Source organism: Camelina sativa, chromosome 7 (genome assembly GCF_000633955.1).
Source record: "Camelina sativa cultivar DH55 chromosome 7, Cs, whole genome shotgun sequence".
NCBI classification, from domain to species: Eukaryota; Viridiplantae; Streptophyta; class Magnoliopsida; order Brassicales; family Brassicaceae; genus Camelina; species Camelina sativa.
The window spans coordinates 25,338,078-25,365,574 of record NC_025691.1 but is presented as its reverse complement, the minus strand read 5'-3'; the positions used below and the strand labels follow the sequence as shown (position 1 = coordinate 25,365,574).

Here is a 27,497-nt window from a genome sequence, read left to right as displayed (position 1 = left end):
CACAAACTGGCGGCTCCAAATGCTTCGACGACGACGGAAAAGTCAAACGAACTGGTAAAAATGTTTCTACTTTAGATTCTTATTGAGACTTAGTTATATAGAATAGTTCAAAAATTTGTTAATTCTAAGTTGGATGTTTAGTTATGTTGGGAAAATGAGAAAGATATAAAGTTTTTTTGGAATTTATGGGTTTTTAGGGAGTGTTTGGACGGCGAGTGCACACATAATCACGGCGGTGATAGGTTCAGGAGTTTTGTCACTAGCATGGGCTACGGCACAGCTAGGTTGGATCGCCGGACCGGTGGCGATGTTGCTCTTCTCCGTCGTCACTTATTTCACTTCTTCTCTCCTCGCCACCTGTTACCGCTCCGGCGACCCTATCTCTGGCAAGAGGAACTACACTTATATGGGAGCTGTCCGATCAAACCTAGGTAAATACGAAAAATTTGAAGTAGAGTTTCTTTTTAAAAAAAAAAAGGACTGAGGGATCATATCAGAACATAACATGTTTTATTGTTCTTGACAGGTGGCGTGAAGGTGACGCTATGTGGGATTGTTCAGTATCTTAATATATTTGGTGTTGCAATTGGCTACACGATTGCTTCAGCTATAAGCATGATGTGAGTGTTCTCACTTGTTAAACACTTAACGCTACGTACGAAATTTGATAATGGGGTCAAACGAGTTTGTGATAAAAAAACTAACAACTGTTGTTTGTTTGTTTGTTTTTGAAAAACAGGGCAATAAAGAGATCCAACTGTTTTCACAAAAGTGGAGGGAAAGATCCATGTCAGATGAACAGTACTCCTTACATGATTGCTTTTGGATTAGTCCAGATTCTATTCTCTCAGATTCCAGATTTTGATCAACTTTGGTGGCTCTCAATCCTCGCCGCCGTTATGTCCTTCACTTATTCCTCCGCTGGTCTCGCCCTTGGCATAGCCCAAGTCGTCGGTTCGTTCTTTGAACCTAAAAAAAACAATCTAGGGTCTTAAGCTAGAGATTTCATAAGTTATGGCTACTAAATGCAAAAAAGTAATGTTTTTTCCTGTTTTTGTTTTGGTTTCATCAGTAAATGGGAAGGTGAAGGGAAGCCTCACTGGTATTAGCATTGGAACAGTAACAGAGACACAGAAGATATGGAGAAGCTTTCAAGCTCTTGGAAACATTGCTTTTGCTTACTCTTACTCCATCATTCTCATCGAGATTCAGGTACTCCTAACTTTTTCTGTTTCAAGTCTATGATCAAAGCCATTTAGTATTGGTCCCATCCTGAAGTATTTTTCTTTGTGGTTTGAAACAGGACACAGTAAAGTCACCACCATCAGAAGAGAAAACGATGAAGAAGGCAACGCTTGTGAGCGTTGGTGTAACAACTATCTTCTACATGTTGTGTGGTTGTATGGGTTATGCAGCCTTTGGAGACTTGTCTCCTGGAAACCTCTTAACCGGTTTCGGGTTTTATAATCCTTATTGGCTTCTAGATATTGCAAATGCAGCCATTGTGATTCACCTCATTGGTGCATACCAAGTCTATTGCCAACCTCTGTTTGCTTTCATTGAGAAGCAAGCTTCCATTCGTTTTCCTGATAGTGAGTTCATCGCAAAAGATATCGAAATCCCTATTCCCGGTTTCAAGCCTCTCCGTTTGAATCTATTCAGGTACAAAACATTTCACTTAAACTAACAGGATCTGAGCTTTGGACATGAGGTGTATGTACTAATCAAAGCTTTTTTGTGGTGTGTAAATGGCTTACTCAGGTTGATATGGAGGACGGTGTTTGTCATCATAACGACAGTTATCTCAATGCTTCTTCCGTTTTTCAACGACGTTGTGGGTCTGCTAGGGTCACTCGGGTTTTGGCCGTTGACGGTATATTTCCCGGTGGAAATGTACATTGCGCAAAAGAAGATACCTAGATGGAGCACCAGATGGGTTTGCCTACAAGTTTTCAGCTTAGGGTGTTTGGTAGTTAGCATTGCTGCAGCTGCAGGGTCAATAGCTGGGGTTGTTCTCGATCTAAAGTCCTACAAGCCATTTCAAAGCAATTACTGAAAAACTTGTGACTTAGCCATTTCAAAGCAATGACTAAGTCCAATTTCAAACACAAAGGACGAATCAAGAACGGTCAAGAGAACCAAAGTAATATAACTTTGGAATTTTGATCAGCTTGTGTTTAATAGATAAAAGCAATAATGCTGTTAGTTCGAAGCCGGAAGGCAAGAATTGTAGTCCTAACGACCATATCTTCTTCAATCAAATTATCATGAGCTGCAAGAGAATCATGAAGTAGCACTATAATAATATGTATACCAATAGAAGAGGTTTGAGAAACAGCAGTGGTGGTGAAATTGCAGCTACAACATGCATCACTGTTTTTGTATTTGCTATTCGTAACAGTGATTGGATCTTTGCGGTATGAACCGTTCGCTATAAAGCACACAAGTATGAGCAATGGGGATAGCGAAAGATCAAGAATTTATCAAATGCATCATCATAACTTTATATAAGGAGACATTGACACACAAAGACATACCAATATCACTTATTCAGTCTACTACTACTAGCAAACAGAATCCCTATTTCCACTAAATCACATTAATTTCACATTCCAGGTTGTGCAAAATCAACTGGCAGCAAGAAGCTTTTGCAACTGACCATTCTCCAGAGCATCTCCAAGATCTGGAAGCAAGATAAAAAAAAATGCAAGGCTTAGTTTGAGTTAATAAAAAAGGGAAATTTGGAGAAAAGAATGAAACTTGGAGAAGAGAAAGACAGAGAGAGACAGAGAGAGAGAGAGAGAGAGAGAGAGAGAGAGAGAGAGAGCAAACTCATATATACCATCAGATCCACCGATATGTTTGCCGTTAACAAAAACTTGAGGGACAGTACGGCGACCAACGAACTCTAAAAGCTCATACTGGATTTGATCTCCGTCCTCTGCAAAAAACACAAGAAAAGGGTATACCCAAAAAAGTTGTACAAGGCCGGTGAGATGATAAAAAAGAGAGTCATCATAACATACCTCTCAGATCAAGCTCAACAACAAATGGCTCTTCCTTAAGTTGGCTAAATATACGTTTCGACCGCAAACAATACCTAACAACAAGTTAAAGAAGACAATTTTGACAAAACACAATCGGATTAAAACTAAGATGATATATTAACCAAAGTTACAAATTTTTCAATTGCAGAGAGACAAAAGAAAAGAGATAAAACTTACGGGCAATATGACTTGGAGAAGATGACAATCTTGTTGGACAAAATTGCGTTCTGAACAAAAGCCGACACCGAATTCGCAGCTCCCACGGTATTCCACAGATCGCTCACTACCACCAGTTGCAATAATAGCACCGCCACCACGGCTACACGGCGACTACGCTGCTGGTCAACCATCGCCGTTTCGATCACGCTCGTCGGAATATGTTTTTTTTTTTTTCTTCTTTGTTTTATAGTAGGTGATTTTATATTTTTATTGTTAGCTTTCCAATTTATGGCTCTTAAAGACACATGTTGACTTATTATCTAATCTGTTGTTGGTCGTTCAACCAATTTTTTTTTTTTTTTTTTTTTTTTTATTATTATTATTGCTTGTGTAAATATAATCTATAGTTTATTAATTAATATTTTCACTTTTTTATATTTATTTATGCTTTATTACGACAAATACAATTTGATTAAAGTCTGCACATCAAATGTGAACGAGTTCGGCCGGACTAATGTATTGTGTCCAACATATAATACCATACTTGAACGAATTGAACCATATACTTTGTATATATACACATATATCCTCTTTCTTGAACTTGTCCAACAGTTTTAGGATAGCTCCTCTCTGTTGAACTTGTTCCAAGCTTCCTGTAAGATGCATTTGTGGAACGTTAGATCATATTCACACCTAAACAGCATCAACTTAAGAGAACTGATCCGAAACTCTTCAAGCAATTGAACATTCCACAACACGTTTATTCTGAGAAAAGGTTCTACTGTGTGGAAATATACCTTCAAAATGTTGAACCATATACTTTTGTTGAGCTCCTTTCTGTTGAACTTTATCAGGATGGACATACAAATTTGCCTTTTTGTACACTTTCTTCACTGCCCCACAAGTGATCAAATCTGTTAGAGAGACAGCTTTCCAACCACATCCTGGCCACAGTACCTGCCCATGAAACTTACTAATAAGAACACTTGAATAGACTTTGAGATATTTAACAATGTAAAGAGACAAAAGTTGGTTTAAAACTACTTACGAGATGCAACGATGATAACAACGCACGCGTGTTCCCTTCTTTCCCAGCAGCCCAAAGCTTAATCTCCGCATCAAGGGTCTCCGAGATCCTCTAAACAGGATTTAAATCCATTTTTTTCAAAGAAAGATTAACAATGTCAACATTACTAATGGTTTGAAAGAAAAGTATGATAGTGAAGAAGTTTTATAAAAAATATACTGGTGATAAATAGCATCACTTACACTCCTTTCTTCTTGTTCAATCTGAATTTGACGATCACGGTCATTCATATCAGATACAGCCTGATCCTACATATATGAAGAAGACATTGAGTAGCGTAATATCACTGTGAACCAAAACACAGAATCTGCTTGCTGCAAGCTAAAATTTGATGAGAAACAGTAATAAATCACCCTCAACAAACAAACTGGTTACAAAAAGCTTATGTATCGCAATGCAAGACATTTACATAAGCACGGCAAGTGGTTTGGGGAAAAGTTCCATCCATTCAACAAATAGATCGTATATTGCACAGGTGATATATCATAATAATAGAGGTAGAAAAGGTTGCACAAAACGAATCAAAGCAAAATCCATGCATACCATTTGTTTCTTTATTCTTTGTTCACGCTCCCATCTAGCTATTCTTCTTTTGTCACTTTCCCCTGGAATTGCCTTAAATTCTCTAAGAAACGGGTCATCTGTTGCATAAGAAACATGGCTCAGAAATAATATATGAGTAATCTGATAACTGAAGAAAACAGATCACCACAACGCCTACCTCCAAAAAGTGGAAAAAGTTCATCCAGGACATGTGCTGGAGCATCATGTTTCTTTGGACTAAGCGAACCTTCTTCATTACATTTCTCTTTTGGCACACCAAATTCTTCCTTGCAAGATCAAAAAGATGATATACAGAATGCAGGTTCAGAACAAAGTTTGTAAATTGGTAACATTTTTATAAGGGTGAAAGTTTTTAAACATTTGAAGGCAGTTTCTTACTTCAGTTGTAGCATATGAATTTGGTACACTGCTGGACCCAGGGATGAAAATGGATTCAAGGTCATCTACACCAAATTCTTGTTTCTTTTCTTCAACATCTACATCATTGTCAGAATCCAGGGAGCTACAATGTAAACTACCCATAGCAAATTTTGCAAGCTCATCTACAGAAGAAATTATTGGATTCGTAACTGTGCCAAAAAAATGTGAAACAACACAAAGTTAATAAAAAGATCAACGGTTCTTTCATTCCCCTGTATTAGAATATGGAGAACATCGAGTTTTGTAAGTGGAACCACATCTATACCTGAAGATGGATCTACCAAATTTGATGGTCGAACCTCAAAAGGGTCATCAGCAATAACAGTCCATGTATCGGTCGCGCTGAAAGAACAACAACAAAAAAAAAAACAGAAACATCAAGTCAAGCAACAGTAAACAAAGATCAATAGCATAAACACTAATTAGTGTGCCTTTCCAAAACTAATCACACAATTCCATGATGCAGCAGACAGATATCTTAAAAATAATTAGCCAAGAGTTTGAACTAATATGATGATCACAAACCTGTTACTAGGTTGACTAAGTCCACCACCAAATCCAGGTATCAACAACTCATCATCAAAGTCATCATTAAAACACGACCTTTTCTTACCATTTTCATTACAAGATAACTTGTTGAACTCATCCCCACCGTCAAACTTGAAATCAATAATAAAATCCGTGTCCCAAGCGCTATGATTCGAAGAACCATACGAGGTCAACTCTGCGGTTTCGCCATTGTTAGGGTGGTTGACCGATCGCTTCTTCAAGGAAGCCATTGCCATTGGAGCAGACTTGCCTTGTGGCTTTAACCCATATCGCTCCGTGACGAGAACAGCGAAATCTTCCATCACCGACTCCCACTAATTTTGATCGAGCAAAAAAAAAATAAAACAAGTGATGATCAAAGTCAAAGACACAACCTTTCAAATCGATCCAGTGAAAATCAAAGATCTTTTCACCTGTAACACCCACACTAGTGAAGCCGATCGAGTGGTCCGTTTCTAGGATTCAGAGCTTAATTTTACCGGTAAATTTCAAAGCTTTTTCTTGTCTTATCCATCTCAAAAAGGTTTTCCTTTTCTCTTTTAAGTCGGCGCGCCAGTGTTATAGCTTATTGGGCTATTTAGGCCTTCTTTTCCTTTTTTTACTGGGCTTACACACGTGACCCATTATTTTCACTCTCAAAACGATGCGTATACCTCGTCCTCCTTCTTCAGTCGTCGTCCTTGGACCCTGTCACCCAGTGAGCAAAACTACCACTCCTGAAAGACACCCACTTGATCCCTAAATGTAAAGAAAGCTTCTGATAACGCATATGTGTGTTAGTTAGATTAGATAGATATGTTTCTGTGTTAATTTATGAACACAACTATAATAATGCTCATCACCTGTTCGACGAAATGCCTCACATTGTTTTTTTTTGGCGATGGGAATGTTAGATCAACCATGACGATCAGGATTCTTAATCATCAATCCAGATTATGTTGTAAGAGTATTCTGTCTGCGAGGCTGTATAGTTCAAGCGAACAAGCTAGAGATGTTGCGGATATGGCGAAGAACATATCTAAAGTAATGATGTCTTCTCCGCAACTGGTGCTTGACTCGGCTTTAGATCAAAGCGGGTTAAGGGTTTCACAAGAAGTTGTAGAAGATGTTCTAAATAGATTCAGGAATGCTGGTTTGTTGGCATACAGGTTCTTTCAATGGTCTGAGAAGCAACGGCATTACGAGCATAGTGTTCGTGCGTATCACATGATGATCGAGTCTACTGCAAAGATAAGGCAGTACAAGCTCATGTGGGATCTCATCAACTCAATGAGGAAGAAGAAGATGCTAAATATCGAGACTTTTTGTATCGTGATGAGGAAGTACGCGAGGGCGCAAAAAGTGGATGAGGCGATTTACGCGTTTAATGTGATGGAGAAGTATGATTTGCCGCCTAATCTTGTGGCGTTCAACGGGTTGCTGAGTGCTTTGTGTAAATCTAAAAATGTTAGGAAAGCGCAGGAGGTATTCGAGAAGATGAGGGATAGGTTTACGCCTGACTCCAAAACGTATAGTATACTGCTTGAAGGATGGGGGAAAGAACCCAACTTGCCCAAGGCAAGAGAGGTTTTCAGGGAAATGATTGATGCAGGTTGTCACCCGGATATAGTGACTTATAGTATAATGGTTGACATACTTTGTAAAGCTGGAAGAGTTGATGAAGCTCTTGGCATTGTGAGGAGCATGGATCCAAGCATTTGTAAGCCGACCACTTTTATCTTTAGTGTGCTTGTACATACTTATGGAACTGAGAACCGGCTTGAAGAGGCGGTTGATACGTTCCTCGAGATGGAAAGAAGTGGAATGAAAGCTGATGTAGCGGTTTTCAATTCATTGATTGGAGCATTTTGCAAAGCAGACAGGATGAAGAATGTGTATAGGGTTTTGAAAGAAATGAAGAATAAGGGTGTGACGCCTAACTCCAAGTCATGTAACATTATACTGCGTCACTTAATAGATCGTGGAGAGAAAGATGAAGCTTTTGATGTGTTTAGGAAGATGATCAAAGTGTGTGAACCAGACGCAGACACATACACGATGATGATAAAGATGTTTTGTGAGAAGAAAGAGATGGAGACGGCAGATAAAGTTTGGAAGTACATGAGGAAGAAAGGGGTGTTCCCAAGTATGCATACATTCGCTGTTCTTATTAACGGGCTGTGCGAGCAGCATGACACTCAGAAAGCTTGTGTTTTGTTAGAGGAGATGATCGAGATGGGAATTCGACCATCAGGTGTGACGTTTGGTAGATTAAGACAGCTGCTTCTCAAAGAAGATAGAGAAGATGTGCTCAAGTTTCTTAATGAGAAGATGAACGTTTTGGTTAATGAGCCTTTGTGTGATTGACTTTCTTAGGTTTCCTGGTAAGCACATAGATTTGTACGTCTCACAATAGCTGATGATCTTAAGCATCCTGCACATGTTTTGTTTGTGCAATTGGCCCATGATCCATTTCAGTTGTTGTAAAGTTTATAACTGAAGTTGAAAATCAGATTTTGTTGTGGTTTTTGATACATGAGATATATTTATATAAAGAGATGATACGAAACAGTTGATGTGCCCCGGTTGCAGATGATATGACATCAAGGCCAAAAGACACAAAATTAGTTTCTCCAAGAACATAAACACAACTAAAACGATGATCTTTCTATGATTATAAGATGCAAAGAAAACAGACTAGTCGCATCAACTATAAGATGCCGATCTCGAACTCAAGGTTTCCAAGTATCCCAGTTCATGAATTTGGAAGTGTTCTTGCATCTTCTAGTGCCAAACAAAATCTAAAGTCCAGAATAAACCAACTACATAATCTGGTTCAGTGTCTCTTAGACTTGGACTCGGTTTTGGATAGCATGTATCCAGAGATCTTGTTCACCTCGTACAATACCCCAGCAGAGAACAAGAAACTGCAGACAGATCAAGAAACAGCAGAGCAATCAGCACACCGCTTTTCCCAAGGGAGGTATGAAATAATGAAAACATGGAGGATGGATATATCAAGCAGAGCTATTGAATTTTCACTTACCAGGTTGTAATACAAACCCGATGCACCGTGCTAGCAGCGATAAGAGCTATGATTTCGGCAAGAATGACTGTCATGAAAATAAAAAGTAGACTTCAATAAATTGCAAACCCTTGTTTGAATACATACATTCACGCAGCAACAGCAGGAGGAGGCAAACAAACTTCTAGTCGTTTGCTACTGTGACTCTCATATAGGTGATCCAAATAAGACAGTAAATGACAATTTTCATGTTCCACCAAGTAAATCACTGAAAGAGTCTTTTATTATCAGAATGTAAACTTAAAGCATCATCAAAATTGAGAAAATGGGTGCACTTTGCAAACTAATTCTAGTGTGATGCTGCTGTGTATATGCCCTTAAACTACAACTCCGACTTCAATGGTTTTGATCTTATGAAACAATTTCGAATTCTAGAAGAAGCAAGGACATACCAGCACCCCAACCACTCTTGATTCCAGAAGATTCCTGGAAATTTCCAATGAACTGCAAGTGAAAAAGAAACCGCACATCAATCGAAATTGACACTCAACAAAACGTAGATAGAACAAAAGATCTCAGCTTTTACGACACAGATCAACATTGGAGTTGTAAAGGTAATACATTTCCATGACTACGATGTAAAATTATAAGGAGCTTACAGTGAGAGAAAACAAAAAAAGGAGAGAGCTTGTGAATCCACCAAGGATCGTGTACAGCTCTGAAGAAGCTAACTTCCCTCTGTAAATTTCTTGAAGCGATAGGATCACTGTAAACACAAGAACAGACCCAAGCATCGATGTTCCAGCTCCTGCCATGGTTCTAAATCCCCCAACCAAACAATCAAAAATTAAGACCGTCACAGACACTAATGTTCTTGATCGCAATTATAAGACAAATTAAAGCTTCATTCGAAGAATATGATGAGTTACCTTGAAAAAACCCTAAATAGATCGTCTCTTCTCGCTCGTCACTGCCACAGTTCCACTTCGAAGATCGGCAAAATTAGCTTACCAAGGAGATCGAGAAGAGAGATACAAGAATTGGTAAGTTGGGACTCGCATTGACCATAATATACATGTTTATCATCAATATTACAAATATACCCTGACAGAACCAAACGCTGTCGTTTCATGGAAACAGAAACGACGTAGTATTATACGTAACACTATTATGAATTTGGTAAAATCCCCGGTTTAATTACTCGTGTTCGCAAACCAGAACAGAGCATTGTACCGGGTTTGAGATTTTTATTCTCATAAACTCTAACCCCTGCTGTTGTTGCTTGAACTGGAAGTAGAACTCTCCGACGATGAGATTCCTTCCTTTTCCCTCTCCTTCTACTTATTCCGGCTACCTCCTCCGTCGAAGGCCGTTCTCCGCTGCCGCATCTTTGCTTCCACATAATATCTTAACTTTAGAAACTGATTCTTCTAATCTTCCATGCCGATTACTCTCGATTGTCTCCGAACAGAATTGGCAGAACAGTCCCTCTCTGAAATCTCTGATCCCTGTTATAACGCCATCTCATGTATCTTCACTGTTTTCACTCAATCTGGATCCTCAGACAGCTCTTAGCTTCTCGGATTGGATCTCTCGGACGCTGAGGTTTAAGCACAATGTTAGTTCATACGCATCTTTGGTTAGTCTTCTATGTAGCCATGGAATAGCTTATGAGGTTCCTAAGATCATGATATTGATGATAAAGAGTTGCAGTTCAGCGAGAGAAGCTTTGTTTGTTGTTGATTTCTGTAGAACAATGAGTAATAAAGACAATAGCTCTGAGTTTAGATACAAGCTTACTCCTAAATGCTATAATACTCTGTTGAGTTCATTGGCTAGATTCGGACTGGTTGAGGAAATGAAGAGAGTTTATACAGAAATGTTGGAAGATTTGGTTTCTCCAGACGTTTACACGTTTAACACATTAGTTAATGGGTATTGTAAGCTTGGATATGTAGTAGAAGCAAATCAGTATGTGAGTAGGCTGATTCAGGCTGGATTGGATCCTGATTATTTCACATACACGTCTTTCATTACTGGTCATTGTCGAAGAAAAGAAGTCGATGCGGCTTTTCAGGTTTTTAAGGAGATGTCTCAGAAGGGTTGTTTTAGAAATGAGGTTTCCTACACTCAAATTATATATGGTCTTTGTGACGCAAAGAGGATTGATGAAGCTTTGAGCTTGTTGGTGAAAATGAAAGATGACAACTGTTGTCCTAATGTCCGTACATACACTGTGCTTATAGATGCTTTGTGTGGATCAGGGCGTAAATCAGAAGTGTTGAGTTTGTTTAAGCAAATGTCAGAAAGTGGCATTAAGCCTGATGTTTGTATGTATATTGTGCTAATTCAGAGCTTTTGTAGTGGAAATAAGCTCCATGAAGCAAGTGGGTTGCTAGATCATATGCTGGAATTTGGGTTGACGCCAAATGTTATTACATACAATGCATTGATCAAAGGGTTTTGTAAGAAGAATGTGCACAAAGCAATGTGACTTCTTAGTAAGATGCAAGAGCAAAATTTGGTTCCAGACTTGATTACTTACAATACATTGATTGCTGGACAGTGTAGCTCTGGTAATTTAGACAGTGCATATAGATTGCTTAGTTTGATGCAAGAAAATGGATTGGTTCCAAACCACCGTACATACAGTAGGTTTATAGATTTTCTATGTAAAAATGAGAGGATGGAAGAAGCGCGTGGCCTTTTTGATTCCCTCACTCGTAAAGGCATAGAGGCAGACATAGTCATGTACACTGCTTTGATCAGTGGGTATTGCAAGGTTGGGAAACTAGATGATGCTAGAATGTTGTTTGATAGTTGTGTGCCAGATTTGTATACTTATAATTCCTTGATACATGGGTTATGTAGTAATGGACAATTGAAAGAAGCCTTGTTACTGAAGGAAAAGATGGAGAAGTTAGGGTTACAGCCTACACAAAGTACATACACGACTCTTATTGCAAGAATGCTTAAAGAAGGGGATTTTGATGAAGCTGATAGATGTTTTCATGAGATGCTGTCTTCGGGACAAAAGCCTGATGCGCAGTGCTATGGATCATTTATCTCGGCGTACTATAGTGCTGGGAGATTGCAAGAAGCTGAGGAGATGATGGTGAAAATGAGGGGAGAGGGTGTTACTCCGGATGAGTTCACTTATACCTCAATGGTTAAGGCTTATGGATCTTTAGGGCTGACTTATTCTGCATTTGATGTCCTGAAGCGCATGTTGAATACTGGTTGTGAACCTTCTCACCGTACATATATGTCTCTGATCAAACACTTGTTCAAGAAGAAACACATAACAGAGAAGTGTGGTGGAACAGGAAGTTACTTGGAGTCCACGGATATTATGTGGGAGATGATAGAGTTTGATATCATTGACGAACTTTTTGAGAAAATGGTAGAACATGGGTGTGACCCTGATGCCAAATGCTATGAGAAGCTCTTATTAGGGATATGTGAAGTTGGAAATCTAGAGATAGCAAAAAGATTGTTAAATCGCATGGAAGAAGTAGGAATATCTCCAAGTGACAAGATTTGTGATGGTCTTCTTAGATGTTACTACAAGCTGCAAAAGTATGAGGAAGCTGCAAAAGTTGTGGAAGATATGATATGCAATGGTCACTCACCACAACTAGAGTTTTGCAAAATATTGATTTGCAAGTTGTATGAAGAAGGAGATCAAAAAGAGAGAGGCAACTCGGTTTTCAAAAAACTGCTTCGATGTGGATTATACTGCGATGATGAAATCGCTTGGAAAGTCCTCATCGACGGTGTGCTTAAACAGGGCTTTGTAGAGGGATTTTGTGAATTGTTTCAAGTAATGGAAACAAGTGGCTGCAAATTTAGCTATCAGACAAGATCGATGCTTATAGAAGGGCTTCAAGGGAAAGACTGGTTTATATCTTTTATTAAATCACTCTGGTCACTCTGATTGGTTATAGATTCTAAATTGGGGACGTGATGCTCACATGTTGTTATATTATATCTTTATAATCCTTTGAGGTTCAGTCGACTTGGTATTCCCATTAATTAATATATTGTAATCCCTTTCTTTAAATACTCAAAGTTAAAAAAAAAAAACTTAAAAAGCAAGAGAGACGCACGAGTGGCGGTGTGAAAGGTCGGTTTCGAGGCGATACTCATGCATTGAACGCTCGAATGGCCGGCCTTTTGGTCGGGCCCAAAACGTGTGAAATGGTGGGCGGTTAGGTCATTTTAGACGGGTAAGGTAACCCATGATATATAGAGTACTCTTAAAAAAAAAAAAATAGCCTCTCTCAGCTCAGCTGCGCGCAGCAAAACTCCGTTTGAAACTACGTACAGTATGTGTAACGTGACCAGAAAATTCTCTGCTAATCTTTCTTTATATCCTGTCGTTGAAATATATGATCGATCTGTAGTAGTTCAATAGATTCGTTCTAATCGAATATAAGTGTTTCAAGTTTATCTTTTTTTTCTTTTTTTATTTCTCATATATATATGGCGATAGAGTTTGTTTATTTTTTACCGTTTCGTTTCGTATATAATTTGCTTATGTATGTTCCCCAATGTTCTAAAATCCGCTATGCGGTCTCTAGGCGAAACGCCTAGCGCCTAGTTGTATACGCGGGTGTTTAGGCGGAGTCAATGCAAATATATATATATGTATATATATATATATATATATATATGAATATATGATAGTTAAACTATATATAATAACAAAAGTAAGTGTTAATGATTCAGTTTTGAAGATAGTTTCTGCAATTTTGTTAATAACAGTCGAAGAGATAGTTGAGTTATCAAATATATAATAATAAAATAATCAAATCGTGATCGGGTGCTCTAAGATCAATGAAATATATAAATGATTCAAAAAGAATCTAAATTCAAACCATAAAAGTAAAAGTATCAAATTAATAATACTAAATTAGAAAAATAGTAAAGAACTATAGCACAAAGACGACAATGGACGATCACGAAGCAGCTAACGTTGGAGTCGAGTCACAGAGAGATGGACGAGAGTCAAGAGATGGAGTAACATATGAGAAATAGTCGACTTTAGTAAGAGTGAAAACGAGAGATAGAGCCAAAGAGATATCAGATTATTTAAGGATCTTAATTAAAGTTATCATCTTTTAATAGAATAAGTCTTTGCCCACTTATTTTCAAAAGAAAAAAAGTCTTTGCCCACTTAAAAAACACAGGAACGTTTTGGCGGTGGTTGTATATGCGCTCTATGCGGTGCATACGCGCCCGTATTTTAAGAAAACACATAATAAACCGTATATGATATATTCGAAACGTTACACCACCGAATGGAGTATTGGCAGCGCCTAAACGGGCTATACGCCCGAGTTTTAGAACACTGATGTTTCCTAATTACAATAACCTCGCAGACGCTGAGACAGGCATTTCTGGGACCTGGATGCTTGCCCACTCCTAGGGAATCGCACTCCTGCTATGATCTCTGGTAGTTTCAAAGAATCTCTCGCGTATATGGGTTACACTTGTAACAAGATGTCAATTGTTGCTTATTCATCTACGAAGCTGGAGCTGGAGAACGCAAAAGAATTTGAATCCGCCAATATCAAGCTTCTGCAAAACGGTTAATTCCTGTCACTCTGTCTTTTTTGGTTTTTTGTTTGTTTGTTTTTTTTTTTGTATCCTTTTATCTGATCTCCATATATGGTTTCAGCTGATAAACGTGCAAAACATTCTAAGATCCTTGAGGACGTTTATATGTGGGGAATTAAGCATCGTGGTGAACTAACAAATTTGATGGTAATCTCACAAATGTCCCAACACTATGTTAAGTACGCTACCTTTAAAGAGCTCGGAATCAATGTTCTCTTGGCGTTTCCCGATGACACAATTGGATGTCCATGGCCACTTGGTATTCCAAGTTCAGTTTTTCTCTGGTCTAGCTTTTCAAATGGAGGGAACCCTCTCGATATCAGCCAAATCGGAATCGAACAANTCAATAATGATTCATGGTTTAAATAAAAATAGAAATTGCTGGTGCAGCTTACAATCGACCAGCCAACTTTAGAGTTTACGAAATAGAATTGTGGTTGTTTCAATTCTAATTTTCTTAATAAAAAAATATTGATCTTTAATTTGGTAGAAGAAAAGAAAATTAACAACTATTATAACATCTTATTAAATTTTATCTCGAAAAATATAAGTAATTAACATGGGTTTATATCTAATACTATTTCATCTATTTTAATGTTCTGCTTTATCACATACAGTATATATAGATATTAAACTAAAATGATTTGTACTGATATATTTTTATTCAAAAAAAAAAAAAATTTGTACTGATATATACCAGTGTTCTAAAATGCGCTATGCGGTCTCTAGGTGATGGACGAACGCCTAGCGCCTAGTTGTATATGTGGGTGTTTAGGCAGAGTCAATGCGGATATATATATATATATGTGTATATATATATATATGATAGTTAAACTATATATATAATAACAAAAGTAAGTGTTAATGATTCAGTTTTGAAGATAGTTTCTGCAATTTTGTTAAAAACAATCGAAGAGATAGTTGAGTTATCAAATATATAATATTAAAATAATCAAATTGTGATCGGGTGCTCTAAGATCAATGAAATATATAAATGATTCAAAAAAAAACTAAATTCTAACCATAAAAGTAAAAGTATCAAATTATTACTAGTTTAATTAATAATACTAAATTAGAAAATAGTAAAGAACTATAGCACAAAGACGACAATGGACGATCACGAAGCAGCTAACGTTGGAGTCGAGTCACAGAGAGATGGACGAGAGTCAAGAGATGGAGTAACATATGAGAAATAGTCGACTTTAGTAAGAGTGAAAACGAGAGATAGAGCCAAAGAGATATCAGATTATTTAAGGATCTTAATTAAAGTTATCATCTTTTAATAGAATAAGTCTTTGCCCACTTATTTTCAAAAGAAAAAAAGTCTTTGCCCACTTAAAAAACACAGGAACGTTTTGGCGGTGGTTGTATATGCGCTCTATGCGGTGCATACGCGCCCGTATTTTAAGAAAACACATAATAAACCGTATATGATATATTCGAAACGTTACACCACCGAATGGAGTATTGGCAGCGCCTAAACGGGCTATACGCCCGAGTTTTAGAACACTGATGTTTCCTAATTACAATAACCTCGCAGACGCTGAGACAGGCATTTCTGGGACCTGGATGCTTGCCCACTCCTAGGGAATCGCACTCCTGCTATGATCTCTGGTAGTTTCAAAGAATCTCTCGCGTATATGGGTTACACTTGTAACAAGATGTCAATTGTTGCTTATTCATCTACGAAGCTGGAGCTGGAGAACGCAAAAGAATTTGAATCCGCCAATATCAAGCTTCTGCAAAACGGTTAATTCCTGTCACTCTGTCTTTTTTGGTTTTTTGTTTGTTTGTTTTTTTTTTTGTATCCTTTTATCTGATCTCCATATATGGTTTCAGCTGATAAACGTGCAAAACATTCTAAGATCCTTGAGGACGTTTATATGTGGGGAATTAAGCATCGTGGTGAACTAACAAATTTGATGGTAATCTCACAAATGTCCCAACACTATGTTAAGTACGCTACCTTTAAAGAGCTCGGAATCAATGTTCTCTTGGCGTTTCCCGATGACACAATTGGATGTCCATGGCCACTTGGTATTCCAAGTTCAGTTTTTCTCTGGTCTAGCTTTTCAAATGGAGGGAACCCTCTCGATATCAGCCAAATCGGAATCGAACAAGTTGGAATGTCGTCACTTCTTCGTGACTGTGCGAGGGAGAAGAATCTGTGGGAGAGGAAGAAGAAGAAGAAGCGTGGAAAGAAAGAAAAAGCTCTGAAGAACGAAATCGGAATCCCACAAGTTGGAACGTCCTCACCTCTTCGTGCATGTAAGACGACGAAGCAGAAAAAGAGTGGAAAGAAAGGAAAAAAGCTCTGAAGAAGAAGAGAGCAACTACTCAATCAGATGAAGAAACCACTTCACCAAAACGTGGAAACGCCGAGGTGGAAAGGACATGATATGTTGATGCTGTTTTTTATAATTATGTTTTACTATAATCTATTTTCTAGTCATTCCTCTGCATGTTGTGGACTATTTTATATAAATGGTTTTATATTTTTATTTTTCTTTAAAATAATTCAGTATCTATGTAAGCAAACTGCATGATGGCCATGGCCTTACATAAAAGTTAATTACGCTTAATCTTTAAAATTTGGAACCCTAATTTTGCTCCCAATCCCCCTACTATAATGTATTACCTGGTCTATTAGACCATGACCAACAACGGTCGGTGACTCCGGGAGATTCTTTAATGAATTAACTAGGAGATATCCGGTGCTTAAAGCACGGATCAACATTTTTTAAAAAATTATAATATAATCAGAAAAATTATTGTTATATTTCTTTTAAAAAAATATTTGGTTTGAGATAATATTATTGTTAATTATTCTATAAATCTATATATGTCTTTTTTAATACTAATTATTTTAGAATTTTATAGTATTTTATTTTTTGATGTATATTACAGTTTTATATTATTTGTTTGTTGTATTTGCATCAATATTTTGTGAAATATGAAGTAGTAATTTTAATATTATAATTGTGAGCAAATAAAATTTATTAATTTATCAACTATCTAAATTTAGTTTTACCAAGTCGCTAATATGGAAATTAAAACAAACATTTATTTTCATTGATTGAGTAATATATTTTTTACATTAAATAAAAGAGTAATATATCTTCGCTTTTAAACATTCAAATCACAACATATGCATAAAAAATTCTGCATATTTATTAATCATAAGTATGATGATAGGAGAATCATAATTTGAAATCTTAATAAAATCTTCTAAATCTAGTTATTAAAAATAATTTTATTGTTACTTGGATATAAAATCTTAGTTTTGAAATTCTGATTGGTTTATATTTTTTAAAAATATTATTAATTTTCGTCCATAATTTTATTAGAGAGAGAAAATAATTTTTTTAACTAATAATTATCTGTATTTTTAAAAAATCTTAGCTGTTAATTTTTTTTTCTCATGTACAAATTAGTTTTGATTTGAATATTTTTTTTTGAACTTTTCGAGGTTTTTTTATTTTTGATCTGTCAGTGTTTTCTATTTTTAATTAATTATATTTAATTAATTTTAATTAAAATTTTCTAATGGCAATTGAATGTACTTTTTTACACATTTTAAAGTTAGTTTCATATTTGTTATTCTCAATTAATATATTATTTTTAATTAATTATATTTAATTAATCTTAATTAAATTTTTCTAATGTCAATTGAATGTAATTTTTTACATATTTTAAGGTTAGTTTCATATTTGTACTTCTCAATTAATATAGTTTGATTTAATCATATTATAATAAATAAGTTGTTTATTTAAAATTTAAATAATAAAAATAAAAAATAACTAATCATATACTGACAAGTGGCAAGAAACGTTTTCTAAGCAACGATCCTCTTTTTTTCTCCTTCCTTTTTTTTTATTATTATTATAATTATGAGCAATGATGTGAGAAACCCCACTGGTTAGGATCTTAATGAATGTGGAAAATCATTTTTGTGAGAATTTGCTTGTTGGGGGCTCTGATACTATATTAGTGAATATGGTCTAACTAATCACAAAAGCTAGCTAAAGAGGGAAAGTTTGGCACATCACATATATATTACCCAAGAAACTATCCCAACTAGTTAAGATGCTCACCTTGAAACGAAATGCTTTAAGTTGTTTTAGTTCACTATACATTATATGAAAATAAGAACTTTTTTTAATATCTTATCGATTGCTGGCCTCCCTGCTAGCGAAGGTCTCTTTATCATCCTTCCTAATCACTTGCGTCTACCCTTTAGCTACGACTGATTTGTTGAACACTCTACAAATCACCCATTCCTCTTGTGTTTTCACACCCAAAAAAAAAATATCATTATTACACACTTTAATATTATTTATAAGTACATATATGTAGATAATTATGACTACACCTAACCAAAGAATAACGATATAGATAAATTGTCTGAAATGTGAGCCCTACTGATGATCTTGTGGAAACGTGAAGATGGGTGAAAGAAATGATTTAAAAGATAGTTTGACTTTTAATTTGATTATGCAGTTAAATTAATTTTGCAATAAATTGCATTTGAAGTTGGGTCCTCCGCGTCCATGGAAAGCCAAGAATCGTAGACCATGACGTGTTATATGGTTCTATGTACATTGATTCTGTGCCCATGCGTATGAACTAATCAAAAAATATAGATGTAATCAGACAATGTATAACCTTCTATCATTGTATTTGTATAACCACTTAAAAACTTGTAAACCTTCATGGCCATAGAATTCAAGTCGAAAACATCCATTTTACAAACTGACAGAACTAACTGCGGTTAGATTGGAATGAATCCCAAATTGCGTATTACTAAATTAGTAATATAGAGCCATTGGATCAAGAATTCAAAAAAAAAAAAATGGAAAGAATGTTATGTTGTTATATTGTGTGTTCCACACCAAAAAAATAAAAATAAAAATAGGGTGTTTTTTTGGTTTGCGCAAAAAAGATTTAAAATCATAAATATATAACGGAAGTCGGAGAAGATCCCCAAAAATGTCGGTAACGGTTATAAAGAGAAGAGAAAGATTAAAGACGATAATACTAATAAGTTAATGAAAAGGTCAAATTAGTTGGTCCAAAATATATGGAAACGAACCGACCACGTCTCACTGTTTACTTTGCGGACTAAGCACACTTAGCTAATGTGTCTTCATTTTCTCCGGAAGTAAAATACAATTATTGATGAACAAATTTATTACTGTATGAAAATTAATATACCACAAAGTCCGTAAGCAAACCAAGAAGATAATGTTTATAAAAAAAATTATATTATTGTAACGTTTATACTTATAAAGTAGTACGTCCACTAGATTTGAGGATTTATATTAGCACTGTCGACATTAGTTCTTACAAGCTTTAAATAGACGTATTTTATCTTTCTTTTCACCAAATTAAGCCCATATGTATATAATATCGAGGAACATGTTCATACATTGAACGAAAGATGACTAGTTGGTCGTTAGGCTGGTTGTTAATAGTGGTTGAAATTTAAGTTTAACATTCAACAAAACACAGTAATAAATAAATAAACAGATGAATATCCACTATAAGTATATAACTAAATAACTAGTCTTGCTTGATATGGTGTGTACGTAATTATTTCAACAGAATATACAGGTATAACATGCATATAGATTGACTGATTGATAGAAATAGAAATTGGTGCGCATACATGAAGGCTACTTTTTTTTTTTTTTAAATACCATTTTTATTAGAAGCATGGTTCCTTACATAAACCGAAGATACATAGATAAGAAATACATTTTGGATAAAAAGGTTATGGGGCTTGAAAGTGAGTGAACCATAAACAAAGATATGCATCATGGGGTGTATTGGAAGAGACTGGTCCGGGAGAGAGGGAGCGATCCAACCATAAGAGTTTTCGTCTTAGTTGTAGCTGGATTTCACAATGAAGTTGTGCTTCAGTTCTGATAGCTGAGGTGTGTATTCTGGAATTTCTCTCTTTCCAGATAGCATAAATCAAAGCATGAAACACTAGTTTACAAATTGAATTAAGTCTCCTGTTTGTGGTGGGAGACTTAATCCAATTTAAAAAACTATCGAAAGTGCTTGGAGGGAGAGGTTGAAAGTGGTCAAAGAATCGAGTCCAGAGATTGTAAGAGTAAGGACAATCAAAGTATATGTGGTTCTTTGATTCGTTACCTGACTGGCAAAGTAGGCAAGCAGGTGGGACTGGTAGACTCCATCTCATCAGTCTATCCCTTGTAGTGAGTCTATCTTGGACAGTAAGCCAAGCCATGAATGCCATTCTAGGAATGCGCTCTTTAAACCAGATTTGAGTGTGCCAAGTGACAGGATTACCAGTAGGATGCTGATGCCGCCATGTTTTAATTGAGGAGAATTTAGCATGATTTTGGTCTGCATCAATCTTCCAGTGGAAAGTATCATCATCAGCTTCTTGAAGTGGAGGGACTTGACCTTGCAAACAAATCCGAAGTAAATGAACCAGAGAATGACGGTTTCTTGGAAGATTCCAACCGCCGTTTGAAGAAGCATCACTAACCCGAGCTTGATAAGAAATTTCGGTGACTCTCGGGCCCTGATCACCAACAATGTTTAACAGAGAACCAAGTCCTGTCCAGTTGTCATGCCAGAACAAGGCTTGTCTTCCCGAAAGAATATTGCAACCCACATAAGGCCTTGCTAGCGGTCTCAACTTTAAGAGACCCTTCCAAATGCAACTTCCTGAAGAACGAAAATCAGACATGAAGGCTACTTTATTTTACCTTATAACAACAATTCAAAGATATTAATAATTAAGCTGAGATTTTTAGTCCATAGATTCGATTGCTGCAACATAAAAGAGACATAGATCACTCAGCACCATGTGATCCACTCCATTGTACCCTTCAAGACTTACTTAATCCAATAATATTTTTCTATTTGTTCTTAACCTTTTCAGTTGTATATCAATTTGTTTTTTTTTAAACATATGCATGAGTAATTATAATGTTGTCAGTATTATTATTACTCGTCGATCTTACTAAAACAGTGGCACGGGGGAATGCATTTGGATGATAAATGGTTTTACTTTCTTCTTTTTAATAGAAAAATGGATCAATGATTAATTAACAAATCTATATTAATACAAAAACGCCACTTCCAAGTGTAGTCCCATGTGATCATGGACGGCTTTGCTTTTTATCAGTTATAAAAAAAACCAAACTTTTTATAAAATTAATTTGGAAAGAAAAGTTCTTAAAATAATAGTTTACGCCTATCTGAATTGTATGGATATATATATATATATATAGTATTGGTTAATTTCCAGTTTAGGCCTTTAGGGTGTATAATGATATTGGTGCAATGGCTTTCTGCATGTGAAATATGGGAGCTGACCATTACATGTTAACTAATTCTATACATTATGAACACTATGGAAACGTATTAATGTCAATAATAGTAGCGAAACATATGATAGCTAGAGAGATCCAAACAGCAAACAATTATCATAACTAGCAACTAGCAAAATCAAATAATTACATCACTTATTTTATATATTTGCATCATGTATAATTGATGCAAATAAGTTTTACATCATTTATATAAGTGATTTATGATTTGGCGATGCAAATATTTTGCATCGGTTTAAAAAAATATTTGCATCAATTATTGTTATCGATGTTAATATATATCACTTGTAAAAAATGATGTTAAGTTTTGTATCATTTATTATAAATGTTGTTAAATTTGTATCAATTAATATAAGTGATATTACTATTTGTAACATTTATTAAAATTGATGTAAAATTTTTGTATCAACTGTAAGTAGTGATGTTAAAATTAATTCCAATTTTTATTATTGATTTCCCATAATTATGTTATTTACAATTTTTAATATAATTTTCGTATTACTAATTTATTTTATTAATAATTTTTTTTAATAATTATTATATTTTGTATAGCAAAAACTGTTGAAAATATCTATTAAAATCTCAATAAAAATATATTAAAATCTTTACTAATATATCACCATTAGTAAATCAAATCTTAATTCAAACCCTATAATATGCATCATCATCGATCCTTTATAGAAAAAAAAAGTAGTGATATGATCCAAGATTACAATGGAGCAATGATTCCTTCCACGTTTATGAAACACATCTTGCTTTTTTCAATATTACTTCATTTCCATTGTCTTGCGGACATTATTCCTTCATCTTGAAAACGGTTTTTTGCTGTACTTTGCCACTTTTACATGTAGAATAATGATTGTAAGTTAGCTCTGGCAAAGGATCATTTGAATTCTCATGGTGCTTGAAATATCTTCATACTACAAAAAAAAAAGATTATATCTCTTGAATATTGTTTGATATAGAAATATTATTTAAAAGTATAAGAACACCTTTACATTATCTTTTCCCAAACCATGTAAGAGTACATACATGTCAATCTCCTCACTGCTTACAAAATCATGATTATAACATAAACAAAAACTCATAACAAAACAAACTATGAAAATGAGTGTAATCACAACCTTTAAGATAAATAGAATCCAAGCCTCAGCATATATAGATTTATTGAAGAAATTGAGAAAGTAAAAACCTCCAAAAAATAAAAAGAGCATGAGATGGAGAAGAACAAACAGTTATGAAGTAAGTGCACGTGAGGTTGAAGAAGAAAACATTAAGGATCCCATAAAAAGAGGGATGAGTTAATTAGTTATTTTTAAGGAAAATGATATTTTCATTATGTGGTAAAATATTTAAAATATTTATTACTTATTAAAAAAATATTTTTCACTTTTTCTAAAATGGAAATTGAGGATATATGTGAGATATATAAACAAAATTCGAAATTGAGTATATTTCGGAACCATAAACAATTTTGAACAAAAAAATATAAAGATTTAAGGTTTTAATTATTTTATTGTTATTATTTTTTATTTATTGCGAAATTAAACAGTGAACATATGGTTGAAAGAGTGATATATATATATATATATATATATTATTTTGTAATTAAAAAAACCTTGAAAGAAACTAGATATTTAAATAGAGTTAAAAAAACTGAAAATGATTAAAAACTAATATATATATATATATATATTTATTTATTTATATTCATTTTATTTGTTAATGATTATGCATGTTGGTTTTATTAGCGTCAAATTTCTTAAATGATATAAATTAAGAGTAAATAACATCAGTTCATTTAATCGATATAAAACAAGTAAATAGCTATATTGGTTTTTACAATCGATGTTAAATCATATAATTAGCATCACTTTTTATTGATGTAAGTTTGTATCAATTATATTAAGTAATGTTAGTATAAATTATAAATTATATTGATTGTTGAAGTGATGTAAAATTATATTTTGTATCAATATTTTAAAGTGATGCAAATTAATATAAATTTATATCAATTATTCTGAATTGATGTAAATCAGATTACTGATGGCATCAGTTATTTCAATTGATGTTAAATTTTATTTTTTTGTATCATTTATAGAAAAATAATTCAAATTTAAATCATTTATTTATGTGACACAAATTAACTGATGCAACATGCCTTTTTTTGTAGTGTTAAGATATAAATTCTAGAAGAACTCTACGACAAGCTTTGCTAATTTACGGTATACCAAATATAAATTCATATCTGAAACTTTCTTATAGAAAAATTGAAGCAAAAAAGAGATACACCGACATATGGGAGAATGGAATCAATCAATGAAAGTTTCATAACCTATTAAATTAAAAATTCGTGTTATACATAAATAACACGAATCCAATGTCAAAACGTAAAGTAAACAAACGGAATTAAACCTTCTATATATATTTGCTTACTAAAGTACATTGTACACCTAGGGATAGTACATCAGTAGTTCAGTACATTGTGAAACAAAAACAAAGATAATTATTTTGTTGTGGTAGATTCACAAAAATACAAGTATTAAATAATTATGTTACAAACACATAGTTAGTGGTATTTTTGAGTAGATATTTACTGTGATGGATTTTTTTGTATAAAAAAAATTAGTCCATCAGAAATGATAAATGATATTTGAAAAAACTATTTTTTTTTATTTGATCAACCACACTTAAATTTTCGGACATGAGCTAATGCTACTCTAGTTATCTAAGAAAAAATTGATACAAAATTATATGATAGATCACAGTTGGTAATATTGATCTCAATCTCTCTTTTGATTTTTTTTTTTTTTGGATTTAATTTCTTCACCTCTGCTTTGATAATAATTGAAAATGATATACATATATAGAGACTATGTTATTGTGCTCATTATTCAGACAAAGGCATTGAGATGGATAAGGACAAAAAAGAGGCATCACCTGCTCATGTGTACAGCAGAGATGGCTGTGCTGTACAGACAATTATTTCCACTAATAACCTTTCCTCCAATTTCATAATTATCTCATATATAAAATGCTCCATGTTCCCCTAATTTTGTCCACGTACCATGAAAACAAAACCTATTAATTATTTTGGATATAATTAGCTAAACCTATTATTACTTTCCACGTTCATATCTCTCATAAGCTATAAAGAGGCAATAACTTGAATAAAATAAATAAAAACATATCTATGTCTCTTTCTTCTTAATTATGCTAAGTTAATCATATATATGAATAATCTCATGATCTTAAGTCATCAAGAGGTATAATTAGTCTGTATGATCAATTTCAGACAGGAGTAAGTAGCCACTTTAATTTATGGTTCTTGACCTAATCTAATAGTACCACTTTATCTTCGGAATAATCTTTTTTCTTTTTGTAACTTTTAAGTCAAAAAAACAAAATACTAGTATTAGGCTATGCCTTTTGACCTAACCGTTAAATACTTGATTAATTAGCACTTGACAAAATTGATAGCGGATTCACACATAACTCTCGTAGTCGTAGTAGCATACAACACTTTTATAATCGGTTGAACTATACATTGCTTTCAGAGAAGTCGACTCAAATTATGTTTATTTTATTAAAACTGAAAATTAACGGTGAAACCGGTAACTATAGCACTTGAAAAGAGAACAGTCAAAGCCTGGTGAGATCAGTGCGGTTCATTAATGCCAAGGATTATTTATGCAAATGTATATTTTAATTCGTTAATCTTTAACTTATTTTTTTAAATACATTAAAAGTCAAGAAGATGGACTAACTGTAACTACTAAAGGATTGATTACATTTTTAAACACATAGATAGTTGTGCATCCCATGTTATTATTATCTTTTTTTAGTATGATGAAATCATGAAACTGTAATATTCAACGGTTGTATTGTAGTTATGCATGCTTAACATTGAAAAAAAATAAAAATAAACATAACGTAAAAACGAACGTAAATGAAATTAATTAGTCAACTGTTCATTGTTACGTATTTCTTTTAATTTCATTTTTTTATTACACATAAAGGGGAAATTTTAAGAATAGTATAAATGGAGGCCTAAGCTTTCCATAATCTTCACAACTAAATCTGATTACAAAAACAGAGTCGTATTTGACTTACCCAAAACAGAGCCTTTTGTCTTAAACACACCTCTCTTTCTCTCTCTCTCTCTCTTTGTGGATCTGAAATGGCGATTCCTGTTATCGATTTCTCCAAGCTCAATGGCGAAGAGAGAGAAAAGACACTGTCTGAAATCGCTAAAGCATGCGAAGAATGGGGATTTTTTCAGGTTCGGATCTTCAAAATAAAAACAGAACATTCTATTTTCTCTTCTCTCTGTTTTTATGTGCTTATATCTCTGTGTGTTTGTGTGCTTATAGCTGATGAACCATGGGATTCCATTGGAGCTTCTGAACAAGGTGAAGACGCTGAGCGCAGAGTGCTACAAAAAAGAGAGAGAAGAAGCATTCAAGACCTCAAGTCCCGTGAAGTTGCTCAACGAGTTGGTTCAGAAAACTTCTGGCGAGAAACTCGAAAACGTTGACTGGGAAGATGTCTTCACTCTCTTGGACCATAACCAAAACGAATGGCCATCCAACACTTCTGGCCTCAAGTAAACACTTTCTTCTCTCTAAACTACTCAAAATCTTCCAAACCCGTTTTTAAAAATCTCAACTTTTTATGTTTTTTCAAAAAAAAAAAAAAAACAGAGAGGCGATGGGAGAATACAGAGAAGAAGTGAGGAAGCTAGCAAGCAAAATGATGGAAGTGATGGATGAGAATTTGGGTTTGCCTAAAGGTTACATAAAGAAAGCTTTCAACGAAGGAATGGAAGATGGAGAAGAGACAGCTTTCTTTGGCACCAAAGTCAGCCATTACCCACCTTGTCCTCACCCGGAGCGCGTCAATGGCCTCCGAGCTCATACTGATGCAGGAGGTGTCGTTTTGCTGTTCCAAGACGATGAATATGACGGCCTTCAAGTCTTGAAAGACGGCGAGTGGATCGATGTTCAGCCTCTACCTAACGCCATTGTTATCAACACTGGTGATCAGATTGAAGTTCTTAGCAACGGAAGGTAGTTCTCTTATTCTTCTACCAACCAAAACCATATTCTTGGCTATTCTTTTTTCCCAACCACATGCATAAATTGATTTTGAAGCCGAATGGTGACACACAACCACAACACTAGTACACGCAAATGTTTTGAGATTTTGAGTTTAAGGTTTTAACCATAATGGGTATGGCAGGTACAAGAGCGCGTGGCACAGGGGGTTGGCGAGGGAGGAAGGAAACAGAAGGTCCATAGCTTCCTTCTACAATCCATCGTACAAGGCCGCGATTGGGCCAGCCGTGGTGGCGGAGGAAGGAAGTGAGAACAAGTACCCAAAGTTTGTGTTTGGAGATTACATGGATGTCTATGCAAACCAGAAGTTCATGCCTAAGGAGCCTCGTTTTCTAGCTGTAAAATCTCTCTGATTGTAATCTTCTTTTATTTTTACAGTATTTATCACTGTTTTATCTTTACCCCATTATATATTTGCCAAATTATATAAATGAAAAATTTGGTATCTGTTCTCCTGGTTTTGTAATTTGTTTTTGTTTTTCCATGTGATGTATGAATCTTTGTTGTGACTTATGTTCTTAGTTTATGAATATAAGTGTGTGTGCCTTTCTTTGACTC

At 34.8% G+C, this 27,497-nt stretch overlaps 8 protein-coding genes and 1 pseudogene across 9 annotated transcripts in view; 6 read left to right on the top strand and 3 right to left on the bottom strand.

Moving 5' to 3' along the window:
- Nucleotides 1-2,420, top strand: part of LOC104702517 (amino acid permease 3-like) — a 3,422-nt gene extending 1,002 nt beyond the window's left edge. Inside the window, exons 4-7 of the mRNA XM_010418377.2 lie at nucleotides 740-954; nucleotides 1,073-1,212; nucleotides 1,304-1,662; nucleotides 1,762-2,420. Coding sequence (XP_010416679.1) covers nucleotides 740-954; nucleotides 1,073-1,212; nucleotides 1,304-1,662; nucleotides 1,762-2,056 — 1,009 coding nt within the window. The 3' untranslated portion in view covers nucleotides 2,057-2,420. The remainder of the gene's footprint in view (nucleotides 1-739; nucleotides 955-1,072; nucleotides 1,213-1,303; nucleotides 1,663-1,761) is intronic.
- LOC104702516 (glutaredoxin-C3) lies at nucleotides 2,463-3,488 on the bottom strand. Its single transcript, XM_010418376.2, has 4 exons — nucleotides 3,225-3,488; nucleotides 3,027-3,100; nucleotides 2,843-2,941; nucleotides 2,463-2,683 (listed from the first exon to the last, which is right to left on the bottom strand). The coding sequence occupies exons 1-4, from the start codon at nucleotides 3,395-3,397 to the stop codon at nucleotides 2,628-2,630; spliced, it is 402 nt and encodes a 133-aa protein (XP_010416678.1). The 5' UTR covers nucleotides 3,398-3,488; the 3' UTR covers nucleotides 2,463-2,627.
- On the bottom strand, nucleotides 3,620-6,334 carry LOC104702515. Of its 2 annotated transcripts, none has more exons than XM_010418373.1 (10): nucleotides 6,240-6,334; nucleotides 5,803-6,140; nucleotides 5,543-5,619; nucleotides 5,236-5,426; nucleotides 5,015-5,123; nucleotides 4,837-4,934; nucleotides 4,476-4,541; nucleotides 4,255-4,344; nucleotides 4,004-4,163; nucleotides 3,620-3,859 (listed from the first exon to the last, which is right to left on the bottom strand). In XM_010418373.1, exons 2-10 carry the CDS (start codon nucleotides 6,126-6,128, stop codon nucleotides 3,693-3,695), a joined length of 1,284 nt encoding a protein of 427 aa, XP_010416675.1. In that variant the 5' UTR covers nucleotides 6,129-6,140; nucleotides 6,240-6,334; the 3' UTR covers nucleotides 3,620-3,692. The 2 variants fall into 2 exon arrangements, with proteins under 2 accessions (XP_010416675.1, XP_010416677.1); XM_010418375.1 differs by having other exon boundaries at nucleotides 5,236-5,399.
- Nucleotides 6,479-8,274, top strand: LOC104702513 (pentatricopeptide repeat-containing protein At1g77360, mitochondrial). The gene is made up of 2 exons (XM_010418371.2): nucleotides 6,479-6,570; nucleotides 6,720-8,274. Exon 2 carries the CDS (start codon nucleotides 6,727-6,729, stop codon nucleotides 8,170-8,172), a length of 1,446 nt encoding a protein of 481 aa, XP_010416673.1. The 5' UTR covers nucleotides 6,479-6,570; nucleotides 6,720-6,726; the 3' UTR covers nucleotides 8,173-8,274.
- LOC104702514 (keratinocyte-associated protein 2) lies at nucleotides 8,365-9,871 on the bottom strand. The gene is made up of 5 exons (XM_010418372.2): nucleotides 9,760-9,871; nucleotides 9,490-9,649; nucleotides 9,283-9,334; nucleotides 8,852-8,918; nucleotides 8,365-8,732 (listed from the first exon to the last, which is right to left on the bottom strand). Exons 2-5 carry the CDS (start codon nucleotides 9,643-9,645, stop codon nucleotides 8,642-8,644), a joined length of 366 nt encoding a protein of 121 aa, XP_010416674.1. The 5' UTR covers nucleotides 9,646-9,649; nucleotides 9,760-9,871; the 3' UTR covers nucleotides 8,365-8,641.
- LOC104704933 lies at nucleotides 10,271-12,767 on the top strand (annotated as a pseudogene).
- On the top strand, nucleotides 14,157-14,821 carry LOC104704932. The gene is made up of 2 exons (XM_010420937.2): nucleotides 14,157-14,423; nucleotides 14,514-14,821. Exons 1-2 carry the CDS (start codon nucleotides 14,279-14,281, stop codon nucleotides 14,819-14,821), a joined length of 453 nt encoding a protein of 150 aa, XP_010419239.1. The 5' UTR covers nucleotides 14,157-14,278.
- Nucleotides 15,935-16,908, top strand: LOC104702511. The gene is made up of 2 exons (XM_010418370.2): nucleotides 15,935-16,201; nucleotides 16,292-16,908. The coding sequence occupies exons 1-2, from the start codon at nucleotides 16,057-16,059 to the stop codon at nucleotides 16,768-16,770; spliced, it is 624 nt and encodes a 207-aa protein (XP_010416672.1). The 5' UTR covers nucleotides 15,935-16,056; the 3' UTR covers nucleotides 16,771-16,908.
- On the top strand, nucleotides 25,889-27,489 carry LOC104702510 (1-aminocyclopropane-1-carboxylate oxidase 5). The gene is made up of 4 exons (XM_010418369.1): nucleotides 25,889-26,104; nucleotides 26,196-26,428; nucleotides 26,526-26,891; nucleotides 27,064-27,489. The coding sequence occupies exons 1-4, from the start codon at nucleotides 26,003-26,005 to the stop codon at nucleotides 27,290-27,292; spliced, it is 930 nt and encodes a 309-aa protein (XP_010416671.1). The 5' UTR covers nucleotides 25,889-26,002; the 3' UTR covers nucleotides 27,293-27,489.